Source organism: Triticum urartu, chromosome 6A (assembly GCF_056163025.1).
Source record: "Triticum urartu cultivar PI428250 chromosome 6A, HENAU_Tu73, whole genome shotgun sequence".
Lineage (NCBI taxonomy): Eukaryota > Viridiplantae > Streptophyta > Magnoliopsida > Poales > Poaceae > Triticum > Triticum urartu.
Genome location: NC_141878.1, coordinates 297,079,620 through 297,106,608, shown reverse-complemented (window position 1 = coordinate 297,106,608; position 26,989 = coordinate 297,079,620). Strand labels below are relative to the sequence as shown.

Below are 26,989 nucleotides of genomic sequence, written 5' to 3'. Positions count from 1 at the left end.
TTAGACATTAACACCAGTGTCATCAATCTAGATCCAGAATAACCCATCGGAGACAACAGTTTAACGGGCATTATCCTTTACATGTCCTACGGTTCCGGTGTTCAGTTCTGAATTTCAATTCCCTAGCTCTGAATTACAATTCCCTGCTTCTGTGCATTGATCTACAACTATATATACATGTGTGTAGACTAAATGTTACAGATATGTACAGCAGCAGCAATACCTTTGATGAATGGTAGTATTAAAGACTGCTTCGGCAAAAACTTCACAGCACATCAGTGGGCCTAAGAACCATCCAGTCTCTCATCTAGGCATTCTGCCCACTTGGTTGAATGGTTCGGTCAGATCTATCCTCCATCCAAGAATGATGCCAGACGACCAAAGGACCATCCATATATAATATGAATCTCAAGTATTATTTTTCAAAAAAAATGAATCTCAAGTATTATCCATCATTACCATCAGTCTGACTCAAGTTTCTTAAATCGCCTTTCCCACTCCCTAACTTCATATTTCTGGTCCAATAGATCCTTTTCGGTTGTGTAGACAATCTCCCCTGGTGTAATCACCTTCCACTGAGCCATGTCGCGTGCACTGAGCAACTGAAAATTTATGCCAATCAACAAAAAACAAGTGTAAGTTGCTAGAAATCAATAAGGCAACCTAGCAAGGCAATTTGATGACAAGATGACAAACAACTCCGATTGATAATACTAACTAATAATGAAGCATGCTACAAGAATATAACGCGATACTATCATGATTGCAATGTATTTTCACTTTATACCAACAATAGCCACTCATTGCTGGAGCCTGTAGCTGTTGAAAGAGATGATCAAGTTGCATAATAATTCTATTTGCTGTTGTTAGTTTAGCCCGTCAAAAGTGGCACTCTTTTAGAACCTTATGATGCATGGGAACCTGGGAGTAAACAATCGACACCATTCAAATTTCGGCCTATCAGGTTCAAAGCGAAATGCTCTGGAATATACCCGGCTTTCTCCAAACATGTCATTTGTGTGTAAACAGCAACCACATAACTTCTGTTGAGCTAAAGTTTGCTGGACTTTAGAAATTTTCAGTTAAGTAAAACAGAAAGCTATACACTTTTAAGGCTCAATCTGCGGTTGCTGAACTGTGCTGTGTTATGCTTATATTATAATCTGCTGCGTAAAGTTAGGCACGAAAGTAGGCAAAAATGGTCAAACAAGGGTGGGGCAAACGGGATTGTGAGAACCCACCGCAATGCCAAATGCAGCCTAATCGTTCTTACCTTTCTTCTGAGAGAAGGTTCTGGCGACAAAAGTTCCTGGGCTCTCTCTTCTCTAGCCTTGTTCCTCCTTGCAATGTCATTGTTGGTCTTGCGTAGCAGCAACCATCTAAATAATGGTATTGCAAAAAAGGAGCCAGCATATATCTACAAATGGTCACATGTTTTAAGAATGAATGAATGATCAGTAATCATTAATACTACCTCCTTTCCGGTTTATAAGGCTCAATTTGTAAATCTCTCCAACCAAGGTAGATGGTAAGTGGTGGAATAAATTTAGTAGTTTGCAAAAAAAAAATACTACACTTTTAATTACAATGCATGCATGCATGACCATTAAACGACCAAAAACTTCAACATGCATTGGTTAGTTTTTTCTTGATCCTTGCATGCAGTGATTTAATGCATCTTGAAATCTGAACATGTGATGATGAGTAGTAGAACTGAGACTTATAAAATGGAAAAACAATTTTTTTTAGATGAGCCCTATAAACCGGAAAGGAGGGAGTAATATTCATCAGTATGTCATCAATAATATATTCATCGTATGTTTAACACATAATTTAGAAATCAACAGTTTGCTACATACACATACAGAAGTCAGAAATGCCATTCAGAAAAGAGAAAGGGCTCATGATTTCTTTCAGACATATGCCTTGTACAATGAGTAATGAAGGGGTGTGTTTAGTAGCTGGTATCACCCTGACATGGCTATTCTCCGATGAGACATGCTGAGAGTATACAACCTGATGTGTTTGGTAGCCGGTATCCACTGAGACATGCTGAGATAAGATGTTATTTGTTGAGGCATGCTGAGACAAGAGTTTGTTTGGTAGGGTGTATCTCTTGGACTTGGCACACAATTCTAGTAAGATTTTAGCGTGAAACAAATACTCCCTCCGTCCCAAAATAAGTGTCTTGAGCTTAGTACAAATTTGTACTAGAGCTAGTACAAAGTTGAGACACTTATTTTAGGACGGAGGGAGTATATCAGAAATATTTGAACAAAGACAAGATCTTAACAAGAAAAACATATTGCAGAACAATCTATGTTGCACAAACTTGGATTCAGATTCGTCAACATTGCTCTGCAAATTCTTGCAAAGTGTAAAATTCACATCAAAAGTCTGGGAGTTATAGATTCAAATTTCATAAGTACCAAAACCATTAGACTAAACCATCACTAGGAGGAGAACATCATCCCTCAACACAAGTACCAAATAAGCAGCATACAAACACTGTCACTGTTTCTGGATAATAAAATATAGTGTCATCTGGATGTACAGTAATATAGTACGATCTAAGCACTGTCACCTGGATGTCTGTAATATACTGCAGAACTGAACATAGTGACTCTCCACAGGATGCGATTCATTTAGAATGCAACTAAATTATAGACTGCCAGCTATTTCTGTAAATATTCATTGAACATTGAACACCTTTTCTCCAAAGCAATGCCTATATATTGTCCTCACTCCTCAGTCCTCCCCAATTAACTAAAGTTATATGTTGTTACTCTTCGATCATAACACACGAAGGAGAACAAAAAAAGATACAGCGCCAAAGATACGGATTCACCCAACAATCAAGAACAGAGGGAGAGGTAGAGATCTGGAAGTTTCTTGCTGCCTGCATAGAGATAGGGGCGGACCCAAGATTTTGGATATCGGTATTCAAATAGTATTTTTAAAATAAAATTAATCAAAAAGCGGATTTTGGCACCAAAATGATAATTTTGTCTAAAAACTTTACTTTTGCAAAATCTATAAAGAATATACCTCAAACATTTTTTACTGTGAAAATAATTTCTTGTCAAGAAAAATTAGCCATATAGGTGCAATTGGATTTTTGGCCAGGTAAGCGCACACTTTATAAGACAAATGATCTTATGCTCAAGAAACATAGAAGCAATTGCTAAGATATATATAGAATACTAGTAATTGTGTATGTGCAATGCGCGTTAATATTAGGCAAAATATTAATTAGATTATACATTAATATTAGGCAAGATATTAATTGCATATTAATAGTAGGTAGGATATAACTACTTGATTAATGTTGATGTCGATATTAGGCCTCATATTAATTAGTGGAAGGTGCTAAACATGTTTAATGCTAAACACCGGAGCGACATAGAACGTTGGATAGATGTAGTTGAACGGGCGAGATTTGTTGTATCTCCACAACTCGCTCTTTTTATATTGGTATAGATAATGGTAAAATGCTCATTGATATATTTACCAGGAAAATAAATACAAGCAAAAAAGTGCTAGTATTAGAAGGCAAATGATCTTCTGCTTAAGAAACATAGGAGCAATTGCTACGACTATAGAACATAAGGGGGAAATGCTGATCAGAATAAATAATCTCAAAAATGCAAGCAAAAAAGTGCTAGTAGCAGGTATTGAACTCCTGATCGCTTATTTCGTCACCTTATAGTCAGAACCAGCTAAGCTAAAACTAGATCATGTTGTTATTTCTCTTTGTTTTCTAATTATATAGAGAAGTACATATTGATGTTTTCCACAAGATTTGGGTATTCATTTGAATACCCATGGATTGTGGTGAGCCCGCTCCCACATAGAGATCGAGACCAAGAACGGAAAAGGAGAGGCAGAGCACAGAACCCACAGGCAGGTAGACTTCATGCTCCCTTCTTGTTGAGGATGGAGAACAACCAACAGCGTCGTACAAGTGAGGTAGACGAGGGAGGAGCACGACTGCTAGAGGAGCTAGTGTCGGAGGAGATGAAGCAGAGAACGGCAGCAGGAGGAGCTTCAGCAGGGAACGGCAGCCGGAGGAGCTTGAGCAGGGAACGGCATACGGGGGAGCTTGAGGAGCTTGACCAAGGGACGGCTAGAGGAGGTCGCGTTCGGAGGAGTTGGAGCACATGATGGCATCCGGAGGAGCATGAGCAGGGGTCAACAGCCAAGGAGCTAGAGGCAGACGGCCGGTGGGGCCGAAACGAGATCCTCTAACATAGAGGAAACTACGTCAAAGGGATGTCCGACGCATAGGACCGTCCATATCGTCATCCAACGGCAGGGAGCAAACGGCCACAGAAACAGAGTCCAACAATCGGCCTACACAAGGACGTGGTGCTCGCTTGGTGCCTCGCACGACGGCGAGACCTCGACGGCGTGGTGCAGCCATGGGGTTCTGCGACCAGGCGAGCTCTGCAACGTATACGCATGTTCACGCAAGTCTAGGGTTGCAAGGGAAGGAAAGAGATGCTCACGTCCATAGAGCTGTCATGCCCGGCGAGCAGTGAGCAGCTGGCTGGAACCATGGATCAATTGTGGTTGGCCTGCCGCCTGTTCAGGTAGGATGTACCCCGTCCCGCCTACAAGCGCTGCCGTCTACCACGTGGAGCAAGCGACGGACGTCGTCGACCCGTCCGCGGTGTGGGTCTGGTGCTTGTCCCTTGCAGCCCGGTGGTGGACGTGGGTGACACCGCCAATGAAGCCTGGCTGCAGGTCGACCAGCCCTAGCCTCAGTGGTGGACGTGGGTGCTTCTCGATGTTGCGGTTCTGCGCAGAGACTATCTTCCCGGCAATGGACCACGATGAGGAGCCTCATGTGCAGAACATCCACGCGGACGACTTCATGTTCCATCACACCTACCAAGTTACCCCGCGCTGGTGCACTCAACTCGGGGAGGAGAAACTTCGTGAACCAGAAGAAGCTCCTCGCCGGGCAACTCCATCGTGTTCCTGCACAGGGAGGGCAGCAAGGTCCACAACCCACATCGGCATCCTACACGCCAAGCGAGTGTTCTGCGACAAGGACCACTAGAATGACCTGATATGGGGCAATGCCAGCTCCGGTGAAGGAGGCGTGTGGCGCCGCTGCCATGGCCGCACCATGCGCCGCCGCGTTGCGTCATTGTCTGACAGCAGGGCTCTCTATTTCTAGGCTGCACCATGCCGTCGAGATCGTGCCGCCGCCGAAGGCACAAACGAGTGCCACATCACTGTCTGACCGCAGGGCTCTATTTCTGCAAGCATTTGCTCCGTGCCATCGAATGGCGCATGAAAGGTCCTATGCGTCGGACATCCCTCTGACATAGCTTTTTCTATGTGAGAGGATCTCGTTTTTGCTGGGCGGGTGCGGTGTGGCTGAACTAGGATTCTCTGACTTCAAGTCACCGGACTTGAGGGTGGCTGACATGTGTGACCCACAAGCTGGCCAACATGTCAGCTACACAAAGTCAGGTTACTTTCTGGAGGAGCTCCATTTTTGGGATAGAGCTAGTGAGAGGTGGCGGCAGGGAGGGGGCGGCGGGGGAGGGAGAGAGATGTTGCCCGATGGGGTGGGCCACGCTCGTGCAGGGAACTGGGTGGGTTGCTTGGGTTTTGTGGTGGTCATGGCTATCAGGCCTTTGCGGTACAAGGTGGGCATGGCTTGCACGGCTCGAACATGCTACCAAACAACTTAACTCTTGTATCAGTGGGAATATCTTACTTGTAAAACCTACCAAACACACCCAAAAGGAATGGCATCAACCCATTTATAAAGAAATAAGTTCAGTTATACCTGAAGCAAGGGAAATAACTGCGCAGCAAATGAGATAAGCCCACCAGGTGTCGTTGTCATTTGCCTTCACAATTAATATTAATTTAGTAGAAGAAAATTCAATTAAACAAAATGATACTTTGAAGGAAGAATTATAATTCGTACTTCAGTAAGTTTCCCAGAATTATGACGCCAAAAAGATTGAGTCCTCCCAAACCAGCAACCATTGCCCTCTCTAATGCATTTGCTTCACTGTAAAATAACCAGATTAGAATACGAAAACAGCAGCAAGGCCACAGGACATAGTGCAGATCTCAAGAATGACAATTTAGAGCTCATGAGTGATAACCAATACCCTCTAGTGTGTCAAACAAAAACACAAACAATTGTTATCTCTAGGTCTGGAGTCCAATGCAGTTCATTGTGTAATGTGAGACACCATTCCAAGATAAACTTTGAAGCACAAATATGCCAATTATACAAGTTCAGGGTGAAATAACAAGAATTTAATTCAGAGAGTAATGCTTCAAATGACTAACGGTGAGTAGCAACCTGAATTCCCATGGTTTCTCTTCCATAAACTTTTCAACGCCACTCGACATTGTAGACCATCTTGTACCAACATATTCCCTACTCCCACCTCCTTTCGAGGAAGCAGTGCGTTGCAGCGATGGGAATCGATAAAGAATGTTTCCCTACATAGAATAATGATTATATTTTTAAACATATTTGGCATTTCATAGTATGATCAATTCAAGCAACTTGTGTTTAAGTAATTGTTTTTAAGGCATCCCTAAAGCGTCAGAGGGCACCCTCCGACGCCTTTGGCAGCGTCTTTGGCAGCGTCGAGCTCGCCTTAGGCATTGAAGCATTTGCAGCATCCTAGGCGCGTAGAGCAGCACCTTCGACCAAATTGGACACCAACCAGCATGGGAAATACACGGCTCACACGCACTAGTAATAGGAGGGAGTGAGAGAACCGAATCGGTCCATAGTGCACGCTTGAGAAGGAGAGCTCTCTCTCCTCTCCGGACCTTTGGCAGTGGTTGGCGACTCGAGTGAAGATCATCCGTCCACGTCTCCGATCTGTGTCGTCTTCCTTACTGCAGGGCATCCTAGGGTCATAACCATGTCAAGAGCCTCAACAAATGACACTCGTACCATCAAAACAAAGGTCAATCATCTCATTTACGTGTGTCAACTCGCTACTTTCGAGGATGGTATATGTCGGGCTGTGGTGTGTGTGTGTGCGTTTGCGCGCTATGGCCCAAAGGGACCATACCTGCATCATTTATATGTATAGCAGCTGAGAAAGAGAATAGTGATGATCACAAATGTTTGTTCTTATTCACCCCATACATTACATCAGGAAAGACTTGCTCGTTTTATCAGAAGTAACGTGCCCCATTCTACAATGCAGAAGCATCACATCATTACTCTAACACCATAGACACTGCATGGTTCAGCACCTCACGATCCATGTATCATAGCCCATTATGCTTGGTCCCAGTCCCAAGCTTCCTCATTGTATGTCTCTCCTGAATTAGACGTATTTTTCGGTCAACGGCTACCCGGCAATCTAAATCATCAATCAAATGACTCATTGACACAAGATTGACTGGAAAAGCAGGAACATGCAAAACGGATGAAAGTTCAATTAATGGTGTGCATTGTACTGTGCCAACACCTTTAATGCCTTGTGAGGTGCCATCAGCTGTTTAATAGTTTCTTTATTTAATAGTCTCTTTAAGTGTGGGTGGATATTTAGTATGAGCCCTGTATTAGTGTGTGTGATTGTGCTCATATGTCTCCCTTCCTATTACTAGTGCCTGTGAGCCCTGTATTTCCCATGCAAGGTTTAATCCATTTGAATAGCCGTATCCAAGGTTATGGACGACTTGGAGATTTTTTACTTGATCGTAAAACAACTTTAACTAATAATCGATAAAACTTGCCAGCCGTGTGCATGCCTTGGGGATCCCTCTCATGGGCGATGTGAAGGGGGATGCACGGTAGTGTTATGTTTTGGCTAGGTTAGGGTAGATAAGATGGCTCTCATCTGCGCTCTCTTACCTTATCTCTGATAGACGCAAGTTGTAGCGTGTCTCCATAGGATGCTAGTGCTTGTTGCCGCTCAAACCACATACCCCTTCTTTGAGAATGATGCATACTTAGAATAGATCTGATGTAAGTCTTGCGAGTATAGTTGAATACTCACCTTGCTTTATTTATTCATTTGATCTAGATGCTGCAAATCAGATAGTGGCATTTGGAAATCAGATAGTAGCATTTGGAAGCAGGTAATCTCTGGGTAAAGGACGACGCTAGCTATGGTTATCACAGGCAGTGGTCTGGGAAGGGTTATGAACATTATCTGCTTTTCTTTAAGCCTTCTTAAGGCATTTGTTAAATTGTACCTGTCTAAGGTATATTTTTGCTTCCGTTGTGATAGCTGCAACTTGGTCGAAAGACCCTTGTTAAATTTGACTTGTTGGAGTTGTTAAATTTGACTCGTTGGAGTCATTGTATATATTTTGTTGCAAATCTTTTGTAGAGTTGTGTTTCAATACCTGCCATACCAGCCAAATAGCATGCATGTTGCGTGTATGGATATAGAATGCACGTTGTGTTTGGTGGGCGTCCTGGGGTCGATACTATGCATTTGCTAGTGGAAGTGCTAGATCTGTATAGTGCACTCCCAAGGCGTTACATCATTGCCTAGAAGACAAAGAAACAGACACCATTTTACCGTGCAAGCGTAGAGGAGCTATGGCTCTTTTGACGGTAGAGGTGACTTGGTTACTGTAGTTTGGTGTTTCTGTCATTACACATACTCCCTTCTTGTCACATACTCCCTTCTTGTCAGACAGTATAGGTGCTACAAGTATTGCACGCAACCTTGTGAAGCATGAGCTCACCAAGCTGGCGGCTCCAGGAATTTGCAACCAGGTATTCATGTGTACTCATTTTGCCAAAATCATTGTTATTTTTCGAAAATTGTCACTGTTTTGTAAAAATCATGGGTATTCACATGAAGACCAAAGAATACCCCTAGCGCCGCCCCTGTATTGGTGTTGATGCTTCTTTTGTGCGCTCAGGTGGGCAGGATCAGGTTATTGCTCTTTAGTTTGTGTCTTTCGAGTTATAGTTGGCGGGTTTCTTTACGAAGGCCCACACCCTCCAAACTCAGTGTTGCGGATCCATCAAGAGTTTGAGGGGGGTGCTAGAGTTATATTATGTTTCCACGTAGACTGTACAGTTTCCCCGAAGTCTAAGGGGCTCTCCGCATATTTGTCACATGCACATTGTATACATCTTCGCGCCAAGATCTTACTCGACGAGCTCAAAGGCATATTCCTAAGGTATAACTCCTTCCCTTTGAGCGATCTTAATATGAGCTTTCATGAATCGGCTACAAATAATTGTTGTTTCCTTATTTTTGCATGATACATCTCATGAATAGAGGAGCAACATTGGAGAGTGTCCACATAAGGATCAAGATGATGAGCACATGGTGAGCGTGAAGTAAACACTCGCCGGTCTATCTCCTTCCCATTCGTCAAGGATAACTCTCTTTCACACGTGGGGGGCGGGGACCAAGGTCTCCAATCGATTCCTTTCCCATGGAGATGACTCTTCCGAATCGGGCACGACTCTCCTTGAGGGGGTGATGCGGGGCATCCTAGTGTCATCACCATGTCAAGAGCTTCAACGTCAAGTGACACGTATACCATCAATACAAAGGTGAATCTTCTCCTTTATGCGTGTCTACTCGCTACTTTCGAGGGTGGTATACTACTTGACCCTACTACGTTTTGCACCTTTAGGTTCGAGCCAAACGACGTATGTGCAATGGAGGAGATAATGGGCAAGAGCTACTACACCATTCAGTGTAGAAGCCGAGACAAAACCGCAAGACGGAGCAGGCCGAGGACAGACGCGGCAGCACGGCCCGACTGCCCAGCTTTGGGACTTCTCGCCAGCATCGTAGACCGAGAGCACCCGAACAGCGAGCCAGATAGCCCGGGTCACGCCTCGCCCGAGCCAGCATAGGTGGTCGGACTGTTCGGGCCAAGTCGTCATACTATTTGGGGTCTAGACGAGAAGCCCCGGTAATGCGGAGCATCCTACGGTTATCCCCATGGACCTACCTTCATCTTCCCAAGTGCCAAGTGGACCGATGACACAAGCACATGCAAGAGCTATCGAGACCGAGGCGACATCTCTCCTCAATGAGCTTCCGTATGACCCACGTGAGACATGACTACTACCTCAAGCAGGAATGCTATGTGTGCTTAGGTACGAGGAAGACCACCCCGGAAATGCGCGGAATGAAGACCAAGTCCCCAAGTACACGAACGATGAAGCACGACGAAGGAGACCGCTGAAGTCTACAACGGCCGAACATCCAACCCCTGGCCCGAATATCCGACGCCCCAGCCCAGAAGCAACCGCAGCAGAGCAGCCGCCGCGAAGTCCCATGACCCGAACATCCGGCCCCCGCCCAGACATCCGGCCTGATTGCTCCGGACATCCGGCCCCCGCCCGGAAATCCGGCCCAAGCACACCCGAGAGCCATAGAAGTTTGCCCAGCTCCAGCCCAGACATTCGACCCCCAGCCCGGATATCCGGCCCGACACAAGCCGCCGAACATCCGGCCCCCAGCCCGGGCATCCGACACCTGCCACTGCTTAACCGGGCCCGTGTATCCCCTCTTTCCCCCTCTCATCTCATGGAACACTATATATAGACCCTCTCCTCCTAACTAGGGTTAGCAAAGGTTTAGCTCATTTGAGATTGAGTTTTGCTCATCCACTTGCCACTCCCATGGAGTTCAAGGCCTCCATGTGAGATGATCCCATGAGTGGATTCAAGACCCCTTCTTAGGGAATATCCTTTTGGATTCAAGACCTCTCTCCTTCGAAGATTGGGATGAACTAGTTCCTCTTTTACCCTCTTGTGTCGGATTTCCCTCTATGTGTATGTGGAATTAGCGTATGTGTGATTGGATCTTGTCTACTTAAGTGCTCATCTTGTGTTCTTCTCTTGATTTGCTCTCTTTCCCCCCTCCAAGTGTGAAAAGATCATGAACTTAGGGTTCCACCCTACATCATCTTGGATCAGAGCATAGGTCGATTCACATCTTCGAGTCCCTACCCCTCCACTTTCTAGCCCCGATTTTGTTTGTTTTTGCCTAATTTCAAAAATCCCCACTAAAATAGCCATACCAATTTTTTTGTGATTTGTTGGTTTGATGATGTTTTGTTGATTTTGATCCATGGATTTGAAGTGTTGCAGGCGGATCTAGCTTCCCTCTTCCTTACCATTTCCATCCACGGAATTTCTCGAATTTTGCTCGAAATTTTTCGTCCCCCAAGTTCTTCCACGAAGTTCATCCAAGGATCTAAACATCCAGCCCATACCCCCGGCCAGACGCCCGGACATCCGGCGCCTCGCAGCCAACATCTACACCACCGCCCCATTTTGTCGAATTTTGACCGTTTTCCCATCTTCCGCAAACCACCACCGACTTCCGCAACCAACCGCAAATTTGCCACCTTTGCCATTTGAGAATTTGAGTTTGCGGTTTCCGTTTCCTAACGTGTTTCGACTACTTAGGAACGGTTCGTCATCGACATCACGCTCAATTTCTCCACGGACTCACTTCGACAACAACCACTTCACTATTTTGACACCCAAACTGTAAGCAAGGATTGTAACCTCGACAACAATCATAGTACATCTCCCTGGCCATTGCATTGTTAACCCCGAGCCAATTTTGTGTTTCCTACCGAGACTAGCCGTCGAGTATTGCCAGGTAACGCTACTTGTGAACTTCAGTGATACACGTTCCGCATAGCTATCATAGTGTGCATATATCATCGGATCAACTCTTGTGTCATAAATGTTCCCGCATATACATAATTGCTATCTTGGTTCGAGCATTTTGCATAAGTGGCCAAAGGAAAATATCAAAAGTGAGAAAAGCTTTTAAACAAAAGAAGAAGGAAAACAAAGAGTTTGCAAGCAATAACCATAGCATCGCCACATTGCATATCAAATTGTCATACTTGATCATCTTGGATCATCGTGAGAGAATCACCGGGAACCATACATACGTAGCATAATCGGGATAGAAAGTCGTCACGTTTTGTCTCTCACAGGTTTTTCTGCACAAGTTTCGTATCCGCCTATTGAGCAATCATGCTACATCTCTTTAGAGTTGTGCAACAAGAGCATTTTTCATGGATTCCACATTTTGTGCTCATTCCTTGGTTGCACAACCCACTTATCTATCCGTGTGTGTGTTTCCATGTCACTTTGTGCCCCTCATTGCTATTGGTCTTACTTGTTTCACTTGCGAATTTGTGAATCTCTTTCAACATTATTGAATCTTGCTCACAATTGCATAAATTTTGTGCCACTATCCTCACCAAGTTACTCCAAAGGCTTTACTTGTGTAGGTGTGAGATTGGCAAGATCCAGTACCAATTGTGCTACTTTCATAATACCATGTTGGGTAATCATTGATTCATCTTCAACATTGGATAAGGTACATTTGGTCTAGTTCTTTCCTTTCTTCCGCTCACATTTTGCTTCAGAATGATAGATAGGCCAAGCACTTCTTCGAACCCACTCTTCAATGAGCAAGACGCACTAAACGACTACATCACCAAGGTTCAGCTCTTTGGCGCTCAACGAGCCTTGCATCAAGCAAATGAAGCTTTGGGCGACCGCATCAAACAACTCGCCACCGACATGCGACAATCAGAAGCAAGAACACCGGACTACCTTGACGCCAAGCTATCAACTCAAATGGAAAACTTTCGCGCCATGATGGTCAGCCATGCTTCCTCGACGTCGTCATCATCAAGAGCTTCCTCGACGTCGTCATCATCAAGACGACGCCACTCAAGCCGACACTCATTGGACACCTCTTCGGATGCAAGTCTACCACGAGTTCGTTCTCATCTTCGATACGACTACCAAGATCATCAAGCTTTGCAAAATCCATTCCATGGCAATGGTTTACAAGACCGCCTTCGAGAGCGCGAACGACATCGTCGCCAAGAACAAGACGCCATTAACCAAGAGCAAGCTCGACAACGCCAACGCCAAGAAGAGCAAGACGGCGAAGCTCTCCGACAAGAACAACAATGCCATGAGGAACAAGCACTTGAAGCTCAACGTGCTCTACGCGAAGACACGCGCCCCGTGCAAGAGCACAACCGCCGTACGCGCGAAGAAGCCCTCTGACGGGAGCGACAAGAGGAAGCCACACATCTTGAGGAGCGCCAAGAAATGAGGAACGGAGCACGTATCCCACGCCCTCAACGCCAAGATAATCAAGCGGAGCACGAGGAGCAAGCGGTTGAAAACCCACCTCCACGACAAGAGCGACATCACCATTGTCCCCAACACCATGAGGAGGAACGCTACAGCAAACTCAAGTTCAACATGCCTAAGTTCTCCGAAAGCACCGATCCCAAAGACTACCTCTCATGGGCATTTAAGGTCGACAAGATATTCCGTCTTCACAATTATGAAGAGGAAAAGAAGATCGCCATGGCATCCCTTGAGTTCCAAGACTATGTTATCATTTGGTGGGAGCAAGTCATCGAGCGACACCGCGAGAAAGGCGATCCACCCATCACGATTTGGAATCAAATGAAGGAGGTCATGAGAGCTCGTTCTGTGCCTACACACTATAGCCGTGATCTCTTCAAGAAGTTGCAACTCCTCAAGTAAGGCACAAAGTCGATTGAAGACCACTACCAAACTATGGCACGCTTCTTGAATGGACTCAACCATCCTATCAAGAAAATCGACGATTTCCATCCTTACACAAACCTCCTCAAGCTAGTACATCAAGCGACCAAGGCGGAGCGACAAGTACAAGATGACTTCACGTACTTCAAGTACTCTTCCAAGACCTACATCATACACTCAAGCTTCAACGACTACGACACCTTCTACCTCGACTAAAGCTCACCAAACACCGGTGACACGTCAAGCTACAAGAAACCTTCGACATCTTCGAGTCATCCTCATACAAGCAACTATATGCCAAGAGCTTCATCATCAACTGCTCCAACAGATGAAACTGCCAAGACAAGTTCCATCCAATGCTTCACTTGCCAAGGCCGTGGCCACAAGACATGCCAATGTCCCACTTGGCGCACCATGATGCCAATGATGACAGCACCTACGACTCCATGAGCGAAGAAGAAATGGAAGCACTTGAGCACGTGGCCATGCACCTTCAAGTGAACGAAAATGAAGACGCTCAAGTCTTGTGACAATCATTCGAGCCCCGCTTTAGGCCCAGTTCTTTTGCCAGAATCTGGGGATTCTCCCAGAATCCGACCCCTACCCAGCTTCTCCCAGAATCTTTGAGCCCCATTTGTTTTACAATTCTATCCAATTAGACCATAACTAGATAGGATCGTAAAACAAATGGGGCTCAAAGATTCTGGGAGAAGCTGGGTAGGGGTCGGATTCTGGGAGAATCCCCAGATTCTGGCAAAAGAACTGTGCCCTAGTTGTCTCCAAAGTCTTGACACTTCAACACCAACAAGATGAAGACCGACGATGCCACATCTTTCATACCAAAGCGAGCATCAATGGACCTTCCGTCAAGGTCATCATCAACGGCATTAGATGCCACAATTTGGCAAGCGGCGAGTTATGCTCCAAGCTACAATTGACTAAGAAGAAGCACCCTCACCCCTACAAGGTCCAATGGCTAAGTGACTCCGCCACAATTCAAGTTGAGCACACCGTTCAAGTGTCCTTCAAGATTGACGCATACGAAGACACATTGGAGTGCGATGTGGTTCCCATGTCCGTATGCCATCTCCGCCTAGGAAGACCTTGGCAATTCGACCACGGCGTCATCCACAACGGACGAACGACCAATCACTATAGTTTCAAGATGAAAGCAAGGAGTACATGCTTCGACCCATGTCGCCAAATCAAGTAATCACCGACAAGCAAGCTTCAACCCATCGTGGAGAGACTAGTGAGTGAGCGAACCACCAAAAAGAGAGTGTGCGCCACAAGCCAAAATTGAGCGACTCCACGATGAGCGACAAGAAAAACCTAGTGCTTTTAGCCACCAAAAGAGACATAAGGGATGTGAGTGAGAGCCCATCGAGTGTTCTTCACTTTGTACTTGTGTGCAAAGATGAATTGGTGCGGACTAATACTTCACAACATCTTCCTTTGGTTTTGTCTAATCTATTACAGGAATTCGCGGACGTCTACCTCGATGAGCTACCTCCAAGACTTCCTCCACTTCGCAGAATCAAACACCACATCGACCTCATCCCTGGCGCACCTTTACCGAACAAGGCACCGTACCGCGTCAAGCCCGACGAGACCAAAGAGATACAAAGGCAAGTACAACATGTCATGGAAAACGAGTATGTACGCGAGAGCTTAAGTCCATGTGCCGTTTCGGTTATTCTTGTGCCTAAGAAAGATGGTAGTTTTCGGATGTGTTCCGATTGCCGTCTCATCAATACTATCACCGTTCGGTATAGACACCCCATTCCAAAAAATTGACCTTAAAAGTGACTACTATCAAATTCGCATGCAAGAGGGTGACGAATGGAAAACGGCTTTTAATACCAAATTTGGCTTGTATGAATGGTTAGTCATGCCTATGGGCTTATCTCAAGCACCTAGCACTTTTATGTGTGTGATGCACTATGTTCTTAGCAAATATATTGGAATTTGTGTTGTGGTATACTTTGATGACATACTTGTGTTCAGTCAATCTCTTAAGATCATGTCAAACATCTTAGGGACGTCTTGCAAGTTCTTAGAAACGAGCGACTTTATGCTAACAAGGAAAAATGCACTTTTGGCGTTGATAAGCTTATTTTCTTCGGCTTTGTTGTGTCCTCTAAGGGTGTTCAAGTTGATGAATCTAAAATTGACACTACTAAAACTTAGCCACAACCAACCAATTTGCAACAAGTGTGTAGTTTTCTTGGCCTAGCCGGATTCTATCATCAATTTGTTAAGGATTTTAGCACTATTACCATTGCACGCATTAAGTAAGAAAAATGCACCATTTGTTTGGGGACCTTCTCAAGACACCGCATTTCATGAGCTTAAAAACTTGCTTACACATGCTCCATTACTTGCATTATCAAATTTTGATAAAACTTTTGAAGTGCATTGCAACGCTAGTGCTAATGGCATAGGTGGCGTGTTAATGCAAGAGAAGCGCCCTATCGCATACTTTAGCGAGAAACTTCCCGGAGCGCAACTTAATTACCCCATTTATGACATGGAGTTCTATGCTTTAGTGAGAGTCTTGCATGTGTGGGAACATTATCTTCGCTCTCGTGAATTTGTCGTCCATAGGGATCATGAGACGCTTAAATACCTTAAGGGTCAAACAAAATTCAATAAGCAGCATATGCCAAATGGAGTGAGTTCATCGAGTCTTCTCCTTATGTTATCAAGTATATCAAAGGTAAGGAAAATGTAGTGGCGGATGCTCTTTCCTGCAAATGCTTGCTAGTAACTCAACTTGAATTGGAAGTTATTGGATTTGAGCACATTAAAGACTTGTATGCGCATGATGTTTCATTTGCAATTCCTTATACCAAATGGCTATCTTATGCAGACTAACAAACTATGGCCCTGTTTGGTTCGGCTGTGGATTTCTAAAAGCAGCTGTGAAAAATCTGTTGTGGAAAAACAGCTATGGAAAATCTGATGTGAAAAAGATGTAGATCATTTGACAAACTAGCTGATACAACTTTTTCAGATTTTGGCCTGCAGCGGAATCAGATTTTGGAAAGCACGTCCTGGGATGCTTCCGCTTTTGGTTCAGATTTTGGCAGCGGATTTCTGGAATCGGATTCTGCTGGGTTCGCCCTTTGGTTCAGATTCTGCTGCGCGGCAGCGAAATCCGTCGATAAAAGCTGAACCAAACAGGGCCTATGTATACCCGATTCTTCTCTTCGTTTGTTGCTTTTGCAAGAAGCTCGCGGTGGAGAACTTATGGGACACTTCGACCATGACAAGACCTTCGCCACGCTCACCAAGAACTACTTTTGGCCAAAGACGTTTTGCGGCGTCTCACGCTACACCAACCGATGCTCTACATGCCGCAAAGCTAAGTCTAAAGCTCAATCCCATGGTCTTTATATGCCACTTTCTATTCCGTACCAATCATGGAAGACATTAGTATGGATTTTGTGCTTGGTTTGCCACGAACTCAAAAAGGCAAGGATTTGGTATTTGTCGTTATGGACCGTTTTTTTTTAAATGGCGCATTTCATTCCATGCAACAAGATAGACGATGTTTCACATGTTGCAAACCTCTTTTGTAGGGAAAACTTGCAATTACATGGAGTGCCTAAGACTTGTGTCGGAACGCGACGTTAAGTGAAGACGCTTTGCGCCAAGCTCGGAATCAAGCTACTATTGTCATCGTCATATCATCCACAAACCGACGGCCAAACGGAGGTCACCAAACGGACGCTATCTACTCTCCTCCGCGTGTTGATCAAGAAGAACATCAAGGAGTGGGAAGAATACTTGCCCATCGCCGAGTACGCCTACAATTGAGCAAGAGATTCTATTACCGGCAAATCCCCTTCGAGGTCGTCTACGACTTCAACCAGTTGTACCCATTGGACATTCTACCGCTACCACTATAAGAGCATCTCTAGCAGACCCCGTATATGCCGCAATTCACAAAATAATCGCCAAAATACGGGTCCGCGCAAAAAAAAGTTGCCCGATCAGACCCCATATCAGGCCGCGACATATAAAAAAATTTGCGGGGTGCGGCGCCCTCAACCTTTAGATTCACAGGGTGGGAGGCCGACCCAAGCTCGCCCCCTATCCGCAACGAGATTTGGCGCGAAGGAAATTTCCGCGCAGCCGTTCCCGCTTCCCACCGCTTCGCCGCCATTGCCCTGCCTCCGCCCGCTCCGGTCCATCTTCCCCAGCCATTCTTCGCCGCCATGGAAGCCTCCCAGCCGTCCCCCGTCACCGTGGATGTCGCGCACGCGCAATCCCCTCCAGCAGATCTCGTCACCGGCCATGTCACCCCTGCCGTCACTCAAGGCACCACCGCGCCTGTCCGCAAGCGGCAGGGCAACATCGTCGTGCGGGGTGGAAATCCGGCTGGCCCTGCCGGGAAGGCACGCACACCCGGCGCCGCCGCCACTGCATGATCTGCCCCGCCGCCGCCGGAGAAGAAGGGCAAGGTTTCGGCCGTGAAGCGCAAGAAGGCTCCTACAAAAAGGCCGGCGACTTCATCCTCTCCCTCCGCCCCGACAAGAGGTACCCCGATGATGCCCTTCAACAGTGTTGCTTCCACTGCAAGCGAGGTGTTCAACGAAATGGCTGGAAGGTATGCTTCTTCAATTTTTTCTACTTGCTTCGCTTTTCGCCATTGCGGTAGCTCGTGACTTGATGACACTAACTATGGCGCCGGTTCGAACGATGCCACTACTGAGTTCGTCAACTTGTTGGACACCAACACCGTCGACATTGATCAAGCCCCGACCGCTGATTTCGGTTACAATGAAATGGATGGTGGCGTGGATGGTCACGGTGGTGAAGATGAGGTGGAGGAGATAGACGAGGGGGTGTATGACCAAGCGCAAGCAAAAAAACGCATGAGATCGAAGAACTACACACTGTTCGAAGACCAAATCTTGATCAAGGCTTGGAGTGCGGTGTCTCTTGATGCGTGCACCGGCACATTTCAACCTGCCAAGAGGTATTGGCAAAGGATCGATGATCAATACTTCCGCATGATGGCAAGGTATCCCAATAGGACTCCACGCACCTTTTGGTCACTCCAAGGTCGTTGAGACGTTATCAAGCCGATTTGTAGCCGTTGGGCTGCTTGCTTGGAACAAATTCGCAATGCACCTCCAAGTGGAATCATGGAATCCGACTATGTGAGTTCATTTTCGCGTCCCAAGTTGTGCAAATCATTTGTAGCATTTGAAGTGATTGCATCATTTGACATTGTTTAACTTGTGTAGGACAAAATTGCCCAACAAAGATGCAAAGACATGGAAGCTTCCAAAGGCAAATTATTTAAACTAGAGCATTGTTGGGAATTGCTAAAAGAGTGTGAGAAGTGGAAGTTGATTGACAAAGAATCCCCACCGAAGAGAGGTTCACTTACGAACATGGATGATGATGAAGATGATGATGGCCCACGAAACTTGAACAAGCCCGATGGAGACAAGAAGACAAGGGGGAAGATCAAGAGGGAACACGAGGCATCGAGCTTGCGGGACAAGATAGATACCATGGTGCAATCAAATGAGTTAATGTTGGCGAAGACATTGGAGGCAAAGAAAGAGTTGGCCGAGAAGATGGCACGAGAGAAGCAAGAGAAGTGGCAATTGCTCAAGGATGAGGGGTTGCGCAAGGCGGCCATTGAGGAGAGAAGAGTCTTTGCCAATGAGACCAAAGCCATGGCCAAGCTTCTTGCCAAGGAGAACAGGATCATGACATTGAACCGCGATGACATGGACGACATCACCAAAGAATGGCATGATATGGCAAGGAAAGACCTCTTGAAGAGGAGGATGCTAGCGGCGGCAGGTGGATGTTTCGGTGCCAGTGATGTTTTCCCACCAGGAGTTGGAACCAGTGCCGCTGACGCTTTCAGTGCGCTCGGCGATGTTTTCGGTGCCGGAGTTGGAACAAGTGCCGGTGATGGACTCGAAGGCGGCGATGGCATCGATGCGGTGGTGCGGAGTGAAGATAATGACGACGGGTGAAAAGCGACCAAGATGATGATGGACATGGTCGTTGCTTTTGCATAAGTCCTTTTGCGTTTGTCATAGAAAACTATACTTCCATTTGCGCGCGAACTATGTTTTATTCTTCGAATTTAAACTCAATTGTCGGAATCGATGTCAAATTGGCTAATCTGCGGTTTTCGGTTCTGTTTTACGGGTCGGCTACGCGGGGTCTACTCAGCCGCAGCCTGCGTCAGCCCGCAAACCCGTATTTTCGTGAACTGTAAACGAGTTTTGCGGGTCAGCGTTTTACGGGGTCTGCTGGAGATGCTATAAGAGCGCATCAACATGAACGCGCGTGCACAAGCAAGTTACCTTAAGAAGGTGGATGAAGATACACGACGAACGATCGAGAACCAAGTGCACCGCCTCGCTACCAAGCTCAACATCAACAAGCACCCCATGGTGTTCACCCCCGAAGATGTTCTGTGGCTACACCTACGCAAAGACCGTTTCCCCAACGAGCGCAAGTCCAAGCTACTACCTCGAACCGATGGACCATTCAAGGCGCTCGCACGCTACAACAACAATGCCTACAAGATCGACATTGCACGCGACAAGTACAACATGAGCAACATCTTCAACATCAAGGATCTATCTCCTTTCCATGGCGATGAGGATTTCGATGCGAGGACAAATCTTCCCGATGACGGAGGGAGGAGGGGGTGATGCAGAGCATCCTGCGGTCATCCCCATGGACCTACCTTCGTCTCCCCAAGTGCAAAATGGACCGATGACACAAGCACGTGCAATAGTTATCGAGACCGAGGTGACATCTCTCCTTGATGAGCTTCCGTATGACCCACGTGAGACATGGCTACTATCCCAAGTCGGAATGCTATGTGTGCTTAGGTACGAGGAAGACCACCCCGAAGATGCTCAGAATGAAGACCAAGTCCCAAGTACACGGATGATAAAGCAGAATGAAGGAGACCATTGAAGTCTATGGCTGTCGGACATCCGGCCCCTGGCCTGGATATCCGACGCCCCTAGTCCAGCGGCAACCGCGGCAGAGCAGCCGTTGCAAGTTGCCAGGACTCAGACATCCGGCCCGACTGCCCCAGATATCCGGCCCCCGGCCGAAAATCTAGCCTGAGCACACCCGAGAGCGACAGAAGTTTGGCCAGCTCCAACCCGGACATCTGACGCGACGCGAACCGCCAGACATCCGACCACCAACCCGGGCATCCGACACCTGCCAGTGCTTAACCGGGCCAGAAGCCCATGTATCCCCTCTTTCCCCCTCTCATCTCGTGGAACACTGTATATGGACCCTCTCCTCCTAGCTAGGGTTAGCAAAGGTTTAGCTCATTTGGGATTGAGTTTTGCTCATCCACTTACCACTCCCATGAAGTTCAAGGCCTCTATGTGAGATGTGTTGGGTTCTACGTTAGGGGCATCGGCTGCAATATAAAAAAATCCTACGCGCAGATCAACCAAGAACATGCTACGGGAGATGGATCACGGATCGTTACCACTAGATGCGCAATGTCGTGCAGCGGAAGTAAAGTCGGGGCAGCGCGTCTATGGAGTCGTCTCCTCCTCGTCCATCTCCAACGTAGCCGATCGGATCCCATGAACAGATTCACCGGAGCAGCGCAAGTGCACCGCCTCTAACAGTATCCGCGTGTGCAAGAGATACGTCATGCGGCGGACTACTAGGTCCGATCACACAACCAACGGCGAGTGAAGGTGGCTAGTTGCAACACTTGCAAAGCCCTAATGACGGCGCCAAAGCGATCAACCGAATGAGTGTGCCGCACTCCCACTATATATAAGCATCCGTCGCGGGCTCAGCACTTGGGCCTTGCATGGATCCTAGAGCCCAAAGTCTGTTCGGCCTGGATCCGAGTCCGAGTAGGATCACATCTGACTCATGGAGTCGGTTCCGGCCTCACGGGTTCCTTCCCTTAAGCGAATGACCCCTTAGGTTCAAGTCGGCTTGGTCACAGGTCGGATCACCTCCGACCTGCTCGACTGGTGGCAGCCTCTAGCAAGGCGTGCGAGCCACCAAGTAGACAATGAAGCCGATTGGCGAACCTGTACAACATGTCACACTTCTGTTCCCTTTGCCACACGATATATGTTGTCGGGCTCAAGGCAAGTCTGCCATCCTTGTGCTAGCCTGACCTCTTTCTCATTCCAATGATGCCGACCACAAACCGGATTATCTCATAATCCTTGTCGCATGGCCATGCTTATCTTGGTCGGATCATACGAGGGACCCAGAGTATATCTCTCTTGATCGGAGGAGCAAATCCTAGGGAAGATCCTTTTGGATTCATGACCTCTCTCCTTCAAGGATTGGGATGAACTAGTTCCACTTATCCTCGTGTGTTGGATTTGGACCTTTGTATCCCTCTATGTGTATGCGGATTTAGCATATGTCTGATTGGATCATGTCTATTTGAGTGCTAATCACGTATTCTTCTCTTGATTTGCTTTCTTTCCCCACTCCAAATGTGAAAAGATCATTAACTTAGGGTTCCACTCTACATGACCCGGACAAGTCCATGGACTATCCGATGTCAATGCTTCCGTCGGCTAAAGCTCCAGGCCGGGATTGTCCAGGCCATACTGAACAGGATAGGCCATACCCAACCGGATTGTCTGGTCGCCTGCCTGTGTGCAGTTCTGGGCCAAAGGCCCATGTATCCCTTCCGCACTTACCCCTTTGTTGGCTAGACTATATATACTCCTCCCCTCCTAGATTTGTGGTTAGGTAAGAATAGATCTCATTGATAGAGCTTAGGTCATCTTCCTCCCCTTATAGGATCCTCACCTAGTGGGATCAAGAACTCTCAAGGGAGAGTAATCCATTGGAGTACAAGAACACTTATATGGGTAAATACTCAAGGAGTACAAGGCCACTCACGGTGAATGCTCTTACAAGCACAAGACCACCTTCCATGGAGAAGAGTCCCCATGTGTAATTCAAGTCCTCCTTATCCTAGGACCTCCCCTAGTGGGATCAAGAACTCTCAAGGGAAAGAGAATACTTCATTGGAGTACAAAGCCAGTTATGGGTAAAGACTCCAAGGAGTACAATGCCACTTCCGGTTGAAGGCTCCTACGAGCACAAGACCTTCCATGGAGAAGAGTCCTCATGTGTAATTCAAGTCCTCCCTATCCTAGGACTTGCGGAAGAAACTCCCACCTCGTTCTTGCTTTCCCTTAGATTTGTAAGAAGTCACATTAACCATGTGGTGTGGATCTACGATACAAGAGGGTGTTGCCTTGGCATTACTAGTTATCCACGAGTTTTTCCTTTGACCTTCGTGTTTTTGTTGTGTTCTTCCTCATCAACCTCCACTTCGTGAAGATCGAGCCACCCTCACTATTCTCCTTGTATCATTGTTTCTCTCTGATCTCAGCTCCTCTGGCGCAAATCCGCCAGCATCCTGCTCGGTCGCTACTCTCCAGCCTCTGGGCAGATGTGAAACACTCCCCCGACAGCTACAAGGTATGGCTTCTCTTCCATCTTCCCCAGCAGTTGCAAGATATGGCTTCTCTTCCGTTCTCTTCTTCCTCCTCTCTCTTCTGCCAACCCTCCGTTTGCTCCTTTTCTTCTCCGCCTCTACTTTTTATCATCTACATCTGCTAGCTCCATATCCATCCGCATTTGCTTCCTCCCAACATCCGCTTCAACACGACTCCACCCACATGGTCATAGCTCCACCACCGCTTCTCTCCTTCATGCTTGATCTGGTTGCTCTAGTAATTGGCTCTTTTCTTTTTCTTTGACGGCTGATTGGCCCTCTCTTAGTGTTGCTGCAATAGCCAAGTGTCCCTGCTCTGATGTATCCTGCGACTGGTAATGCTTATGATATGTCAAATGATCCTAGGAGAAGAGCTACATCCTACGATCCAGCTTGGAAGTATGTGCTGGCAAAATTTAGAGAGGAAATATTTACATTTGTGTATGTTGTCAGGAAAGATAGTTCATGCCACAGTAAGAAGGCTGAAGCAGCACCTTTTCATGGGTATCAGCGATGTGGATAAGTGTGACAAGGCATCCGTCTAAATTAGCAAAGAGTTGCGCAATTTCTTATACACAAGAAAGTTTAAAGCTATGGAGTGATATATAGACGAGTAGGATGAGGCCAAACTTCAAAGGCACCATTTCCTCATCTACACAAGATGATTTCAAGCCTATGCTTTGCTAACAGCTACTCCGTATCATGTTATGTAACCTGTAGAGTTGTGGTGCACTTTATGTTAATGTTAGTTGTTAGATCTCCTGACTGGCTGCCATATATTACATATTTATGTGTGTAAGGTGCCACCTCGCTTTATGCTTTAAGCACTTAGGGCATGTACAGTGGATGATAAGGCGGTCTTTTCTTATGTATTCCACGTCATTTAGAGAAGAAAATAAAGCATGTTATACAATGGATTATCTCTTAGTGTTATTTGTAGCATTTAATGTTATGAGATACTAAAATTATGGAACGGTTATAATTAAAACTAGTGAATGTGTGAATAAGATATCACATGCAATGGGGACAAGTGTTGTACTCCCTCCGTTCAGAATTATAATAAGATGTTCTGACTTTTTCTAAATCGAATGTATATAGATGCGTTAAGTGTGTTCGTTCACTCATTTCAGTCCGTATGTTGTCCATATTGAAATATCCAAAACGTCTTATAATTCGGAACAAATCTTTCTTCATAAGAGATCTCTTAGCTAAGAGAAGGCAAGACTTTTTTCTCTCTCTCTCTTCTACGTCACCAATTATCCTACATGGTATAGCTACACCATCAAAAACGCCCTTAAAAGGTGAGGTGGTGCTACAGAACCTTGCCTCGCCTTAAAAACATTGGCTTAAGTTCATCGGCAGTTATGTCGAGCATGTCATGTCCAATAAATAACGAGGTTGAAGGTGTCAGAATGAGAAGAGCGATATAGGGACATGTGGCTAATGATTTTTCTTTAATCAAAGCCTGAAATATACGAGAGGGAAGAGGTGGACCTGATCGTCAACTAAAGGATGTCCCTGGAAGCGTAAAAGAACTGGAAGAATAAATGATTCATCATCCTGTATTCAAGAGATAGAACGAATAAGATGAGATTCAACTCAATCCATAAATGGGGAAATACCTCACAATAGCAGTATCTCACAACACATGTCCTTTCAGAATATGCACCAGACAAACATTTCTAGGTTCGAACATCTATAGAGAAATAACTATTAACACCAATAACATCACTAATATTACTAGATCTCGTCATGAAACGTACTTTCATAATGAATAATTATTATTATGTTCGTCAACATATTCGCATAGAAATTGCCGGCTCTAGTTTCACCTTGTAGACTGTGACAATAGCATAAAGGACTTGGGTTACAAATGGGATGGAGATTACCTATTTATACATTTAATTAATTTACTATTCAATGAACGAGTGGAAAACTTAATCAGGTCTAACAGAAACAAGCAATACTTATTAGTGCTTTGGAACAGAAGTTATATGCCTTGGAGTTGGTTTGCTCTGCAGGTGCTGGTACATCAAGATACGGTGCCAGTTCTTCTGCCGTAACAACTCCACCATTCGATGAAATATACTGCCCAATCTGTGAATTTATTGAATGAGACACTTGAAATTTGCTACTGGAAAAACTAATAAATAGTAGTAACTGGTTCGGAGAACGTCAAATAGAAGCAGCTACATGCTGAGAAAGTCTTTACCATCTTCCACCTTCTCTCTTCAAGCCCGTCATTAGGATCACCATTCCCAAATACAAACGAGAAGACCTGCACAACATTGATCAGACAATATACAATTTAATCCCACCTGTGCATCTCAGAATTACACAAACAAAATGAACAATCATGTCAAGCCAGTTTAAATTACAGATTCAATAAAGCTCATCCCCTTATCTTTTTCTACCCGCCTCCTCCTGGAGGAACCTGCATCCAAGTACCTGGAGGAGAACACATGAGATTGTATCGAAAATGATAAGAATCTGTACATAACTGATTTACATTCACATGGGAAGTTATATATTTTACCAGATCCCCAACTAAAACAGGATACTTACCAAAATAAATCTGTTGGGAGGAACATCGTAGAGCCATAGGATCTGCGCCGCCTTCCACGATTATCTTCATCACTGCTATAAGAAGAGTAAGTGCTATCACTGGAAGGGGGATAGGGGATAAAAGATTATCTTGCTTAAGTACCTAAACACAGAAAATTATACAATAATAATGCGCAAAAAAATGCTGACAAAATCTTCAAAACTTAAGGGCATAATGGCATCTACTGTGTATCTTATCTTGGGAGGTACAGCATATAGTAATCTGTGCACACAAACTCTACCTTGCAATAGCATACATACCTCGAGCTTGAGAGAATGGCAATGATGGTAGCATATACAAGCACAATGGAAGCAACTAGTGCTGTCCCAAAAGACACCCGCGCCAGATACGCACCCGCTTCCTGCAAAGAAGCAGAACATAACTAAAATCAGCACCTGCTCAGATGAATTAAGACAGCCGGTTGCCTCTACGGAACACCTTGGCTTTATCGACCAGTGGCTCGACCCGCATTCTGAATGACTTGCCAGCGAGCTTCGCCCTGTAGTCTTCGGGGAAGACGTACAGCACCTCCCCTTCCCCCGAAACCTACACAAATCACAATAGTTCCACGCTCAGATCGCAGCCGGAAAGAAGGCTAGCCACGAAGTAGCGGGCGCCGCGGGGGCGGGGGGCACCTCCAGGAAGCCCCCGGTGTCTGCCGCGAGAGCCTGGAGCGCGCGCTCTGCCTGGTCAATCTGCAGGCCGGCGCGGGAGGCGACGTCGCCGATTGTGACGCGGCCGCCCAAGTAGTCGACGGCGTCCATGGCGCGGTCGCGCACGTCGGCGGGGAGGCGGTCGGTCTCTACGGCGCCCCCAAGGCGCGCGAGGCTCGGAGCCTCGATGGCACCTGCCCGCGCCTTCACAGAGGGGCGGCAAGGGGGAGGGAGCCGGCCGTTAGCGACGTGAAGGTGGTGAGGAGGCCAAGGGGTGGACGGAGAAGGGGATAGGAGGAACGGGGCATGGCGAAGGGGGCTGCGGTGGGCATGGGGAGGAGGGCGGAGGCGGAGGTGGAGGGAAAGGGAAGCGGCGGCGGTGGCGGTGGCGGCCATGGCTGGCGCGGCTGAGGTCTAGGAGGAGGAGATGATGGTGGGCATCTTGCCGGGAGGAGTGGCTGTGGAGGGAGGGGAAGGTGAGGAGAAGGAAGCGGCGGTGTGTGCTGCCCGTGGCCACGAGATGGGCACCCTTGCATCGTTTTTGTCTTTCCCTGCAAAACATAAAGGGCGTGTTTGGTTCCCTGGGTCGCACCTGCGTCGCACTCATCATACAATTTTCTCTGCGTTTGGTAGGCTGCACGTCTCACTAGGCCAGACCCGACGGATGC

General features: G+C 46.4%; 1 protein-coding gene across 5 annotated transcripts; it reads right to left on the bottom strand.

Annotated features, from left to right (window-relative positions):
• On the bottom strand, nt 1-26,868 carry LOC125513404 (Iron-sulfur cluster biosynthesis family protein). 5 transcript variants are annotated; one of them, XM_048678521.2, is made up of 14 exons: nt 26,304-26,864; nt 26,107-26,214; nt 25,929-26,029; nt 25,629-25,703; nt 25,442-25,511; nt 25,276-25,341; nt 25,062-25,160; nt 24,558-24,623; nt 6,338-6,480; nt 5,951-6,037; nt 5,807-5,870; nt 1,274-1,417; nt 460-602; nt 1-347 (listed from the first exon to the last, which is right to left on the bottom strand). In XM_048678521.2, exons 1-13 carry the CDS (start codon nt 26,715-26,717, stop codon nt 462-464), a joined length of 1,578 nt encoding a protein of 525 aa, XP_048534478.2. In that variant the 5' UTR covers nt 26,718-26,864; the 3' UTR covers nt 1-347; nt 460-461. The 5 variants fall into 5 exon arrangements, with proteins under 5 accessions (XP_048534478.2, XP_048534477.2, XP_048534479.2 ...); XM_048678520.2 differs by having other exon boundaries at nt 1-602; XM_048678522.2 differs by having other exon boundaries at nt 1-602; nt 25,629-25,700; nt 26,304-26,862.
• Nucleotides 26,869-26,989: the final 121 nt, after the last annotated feature.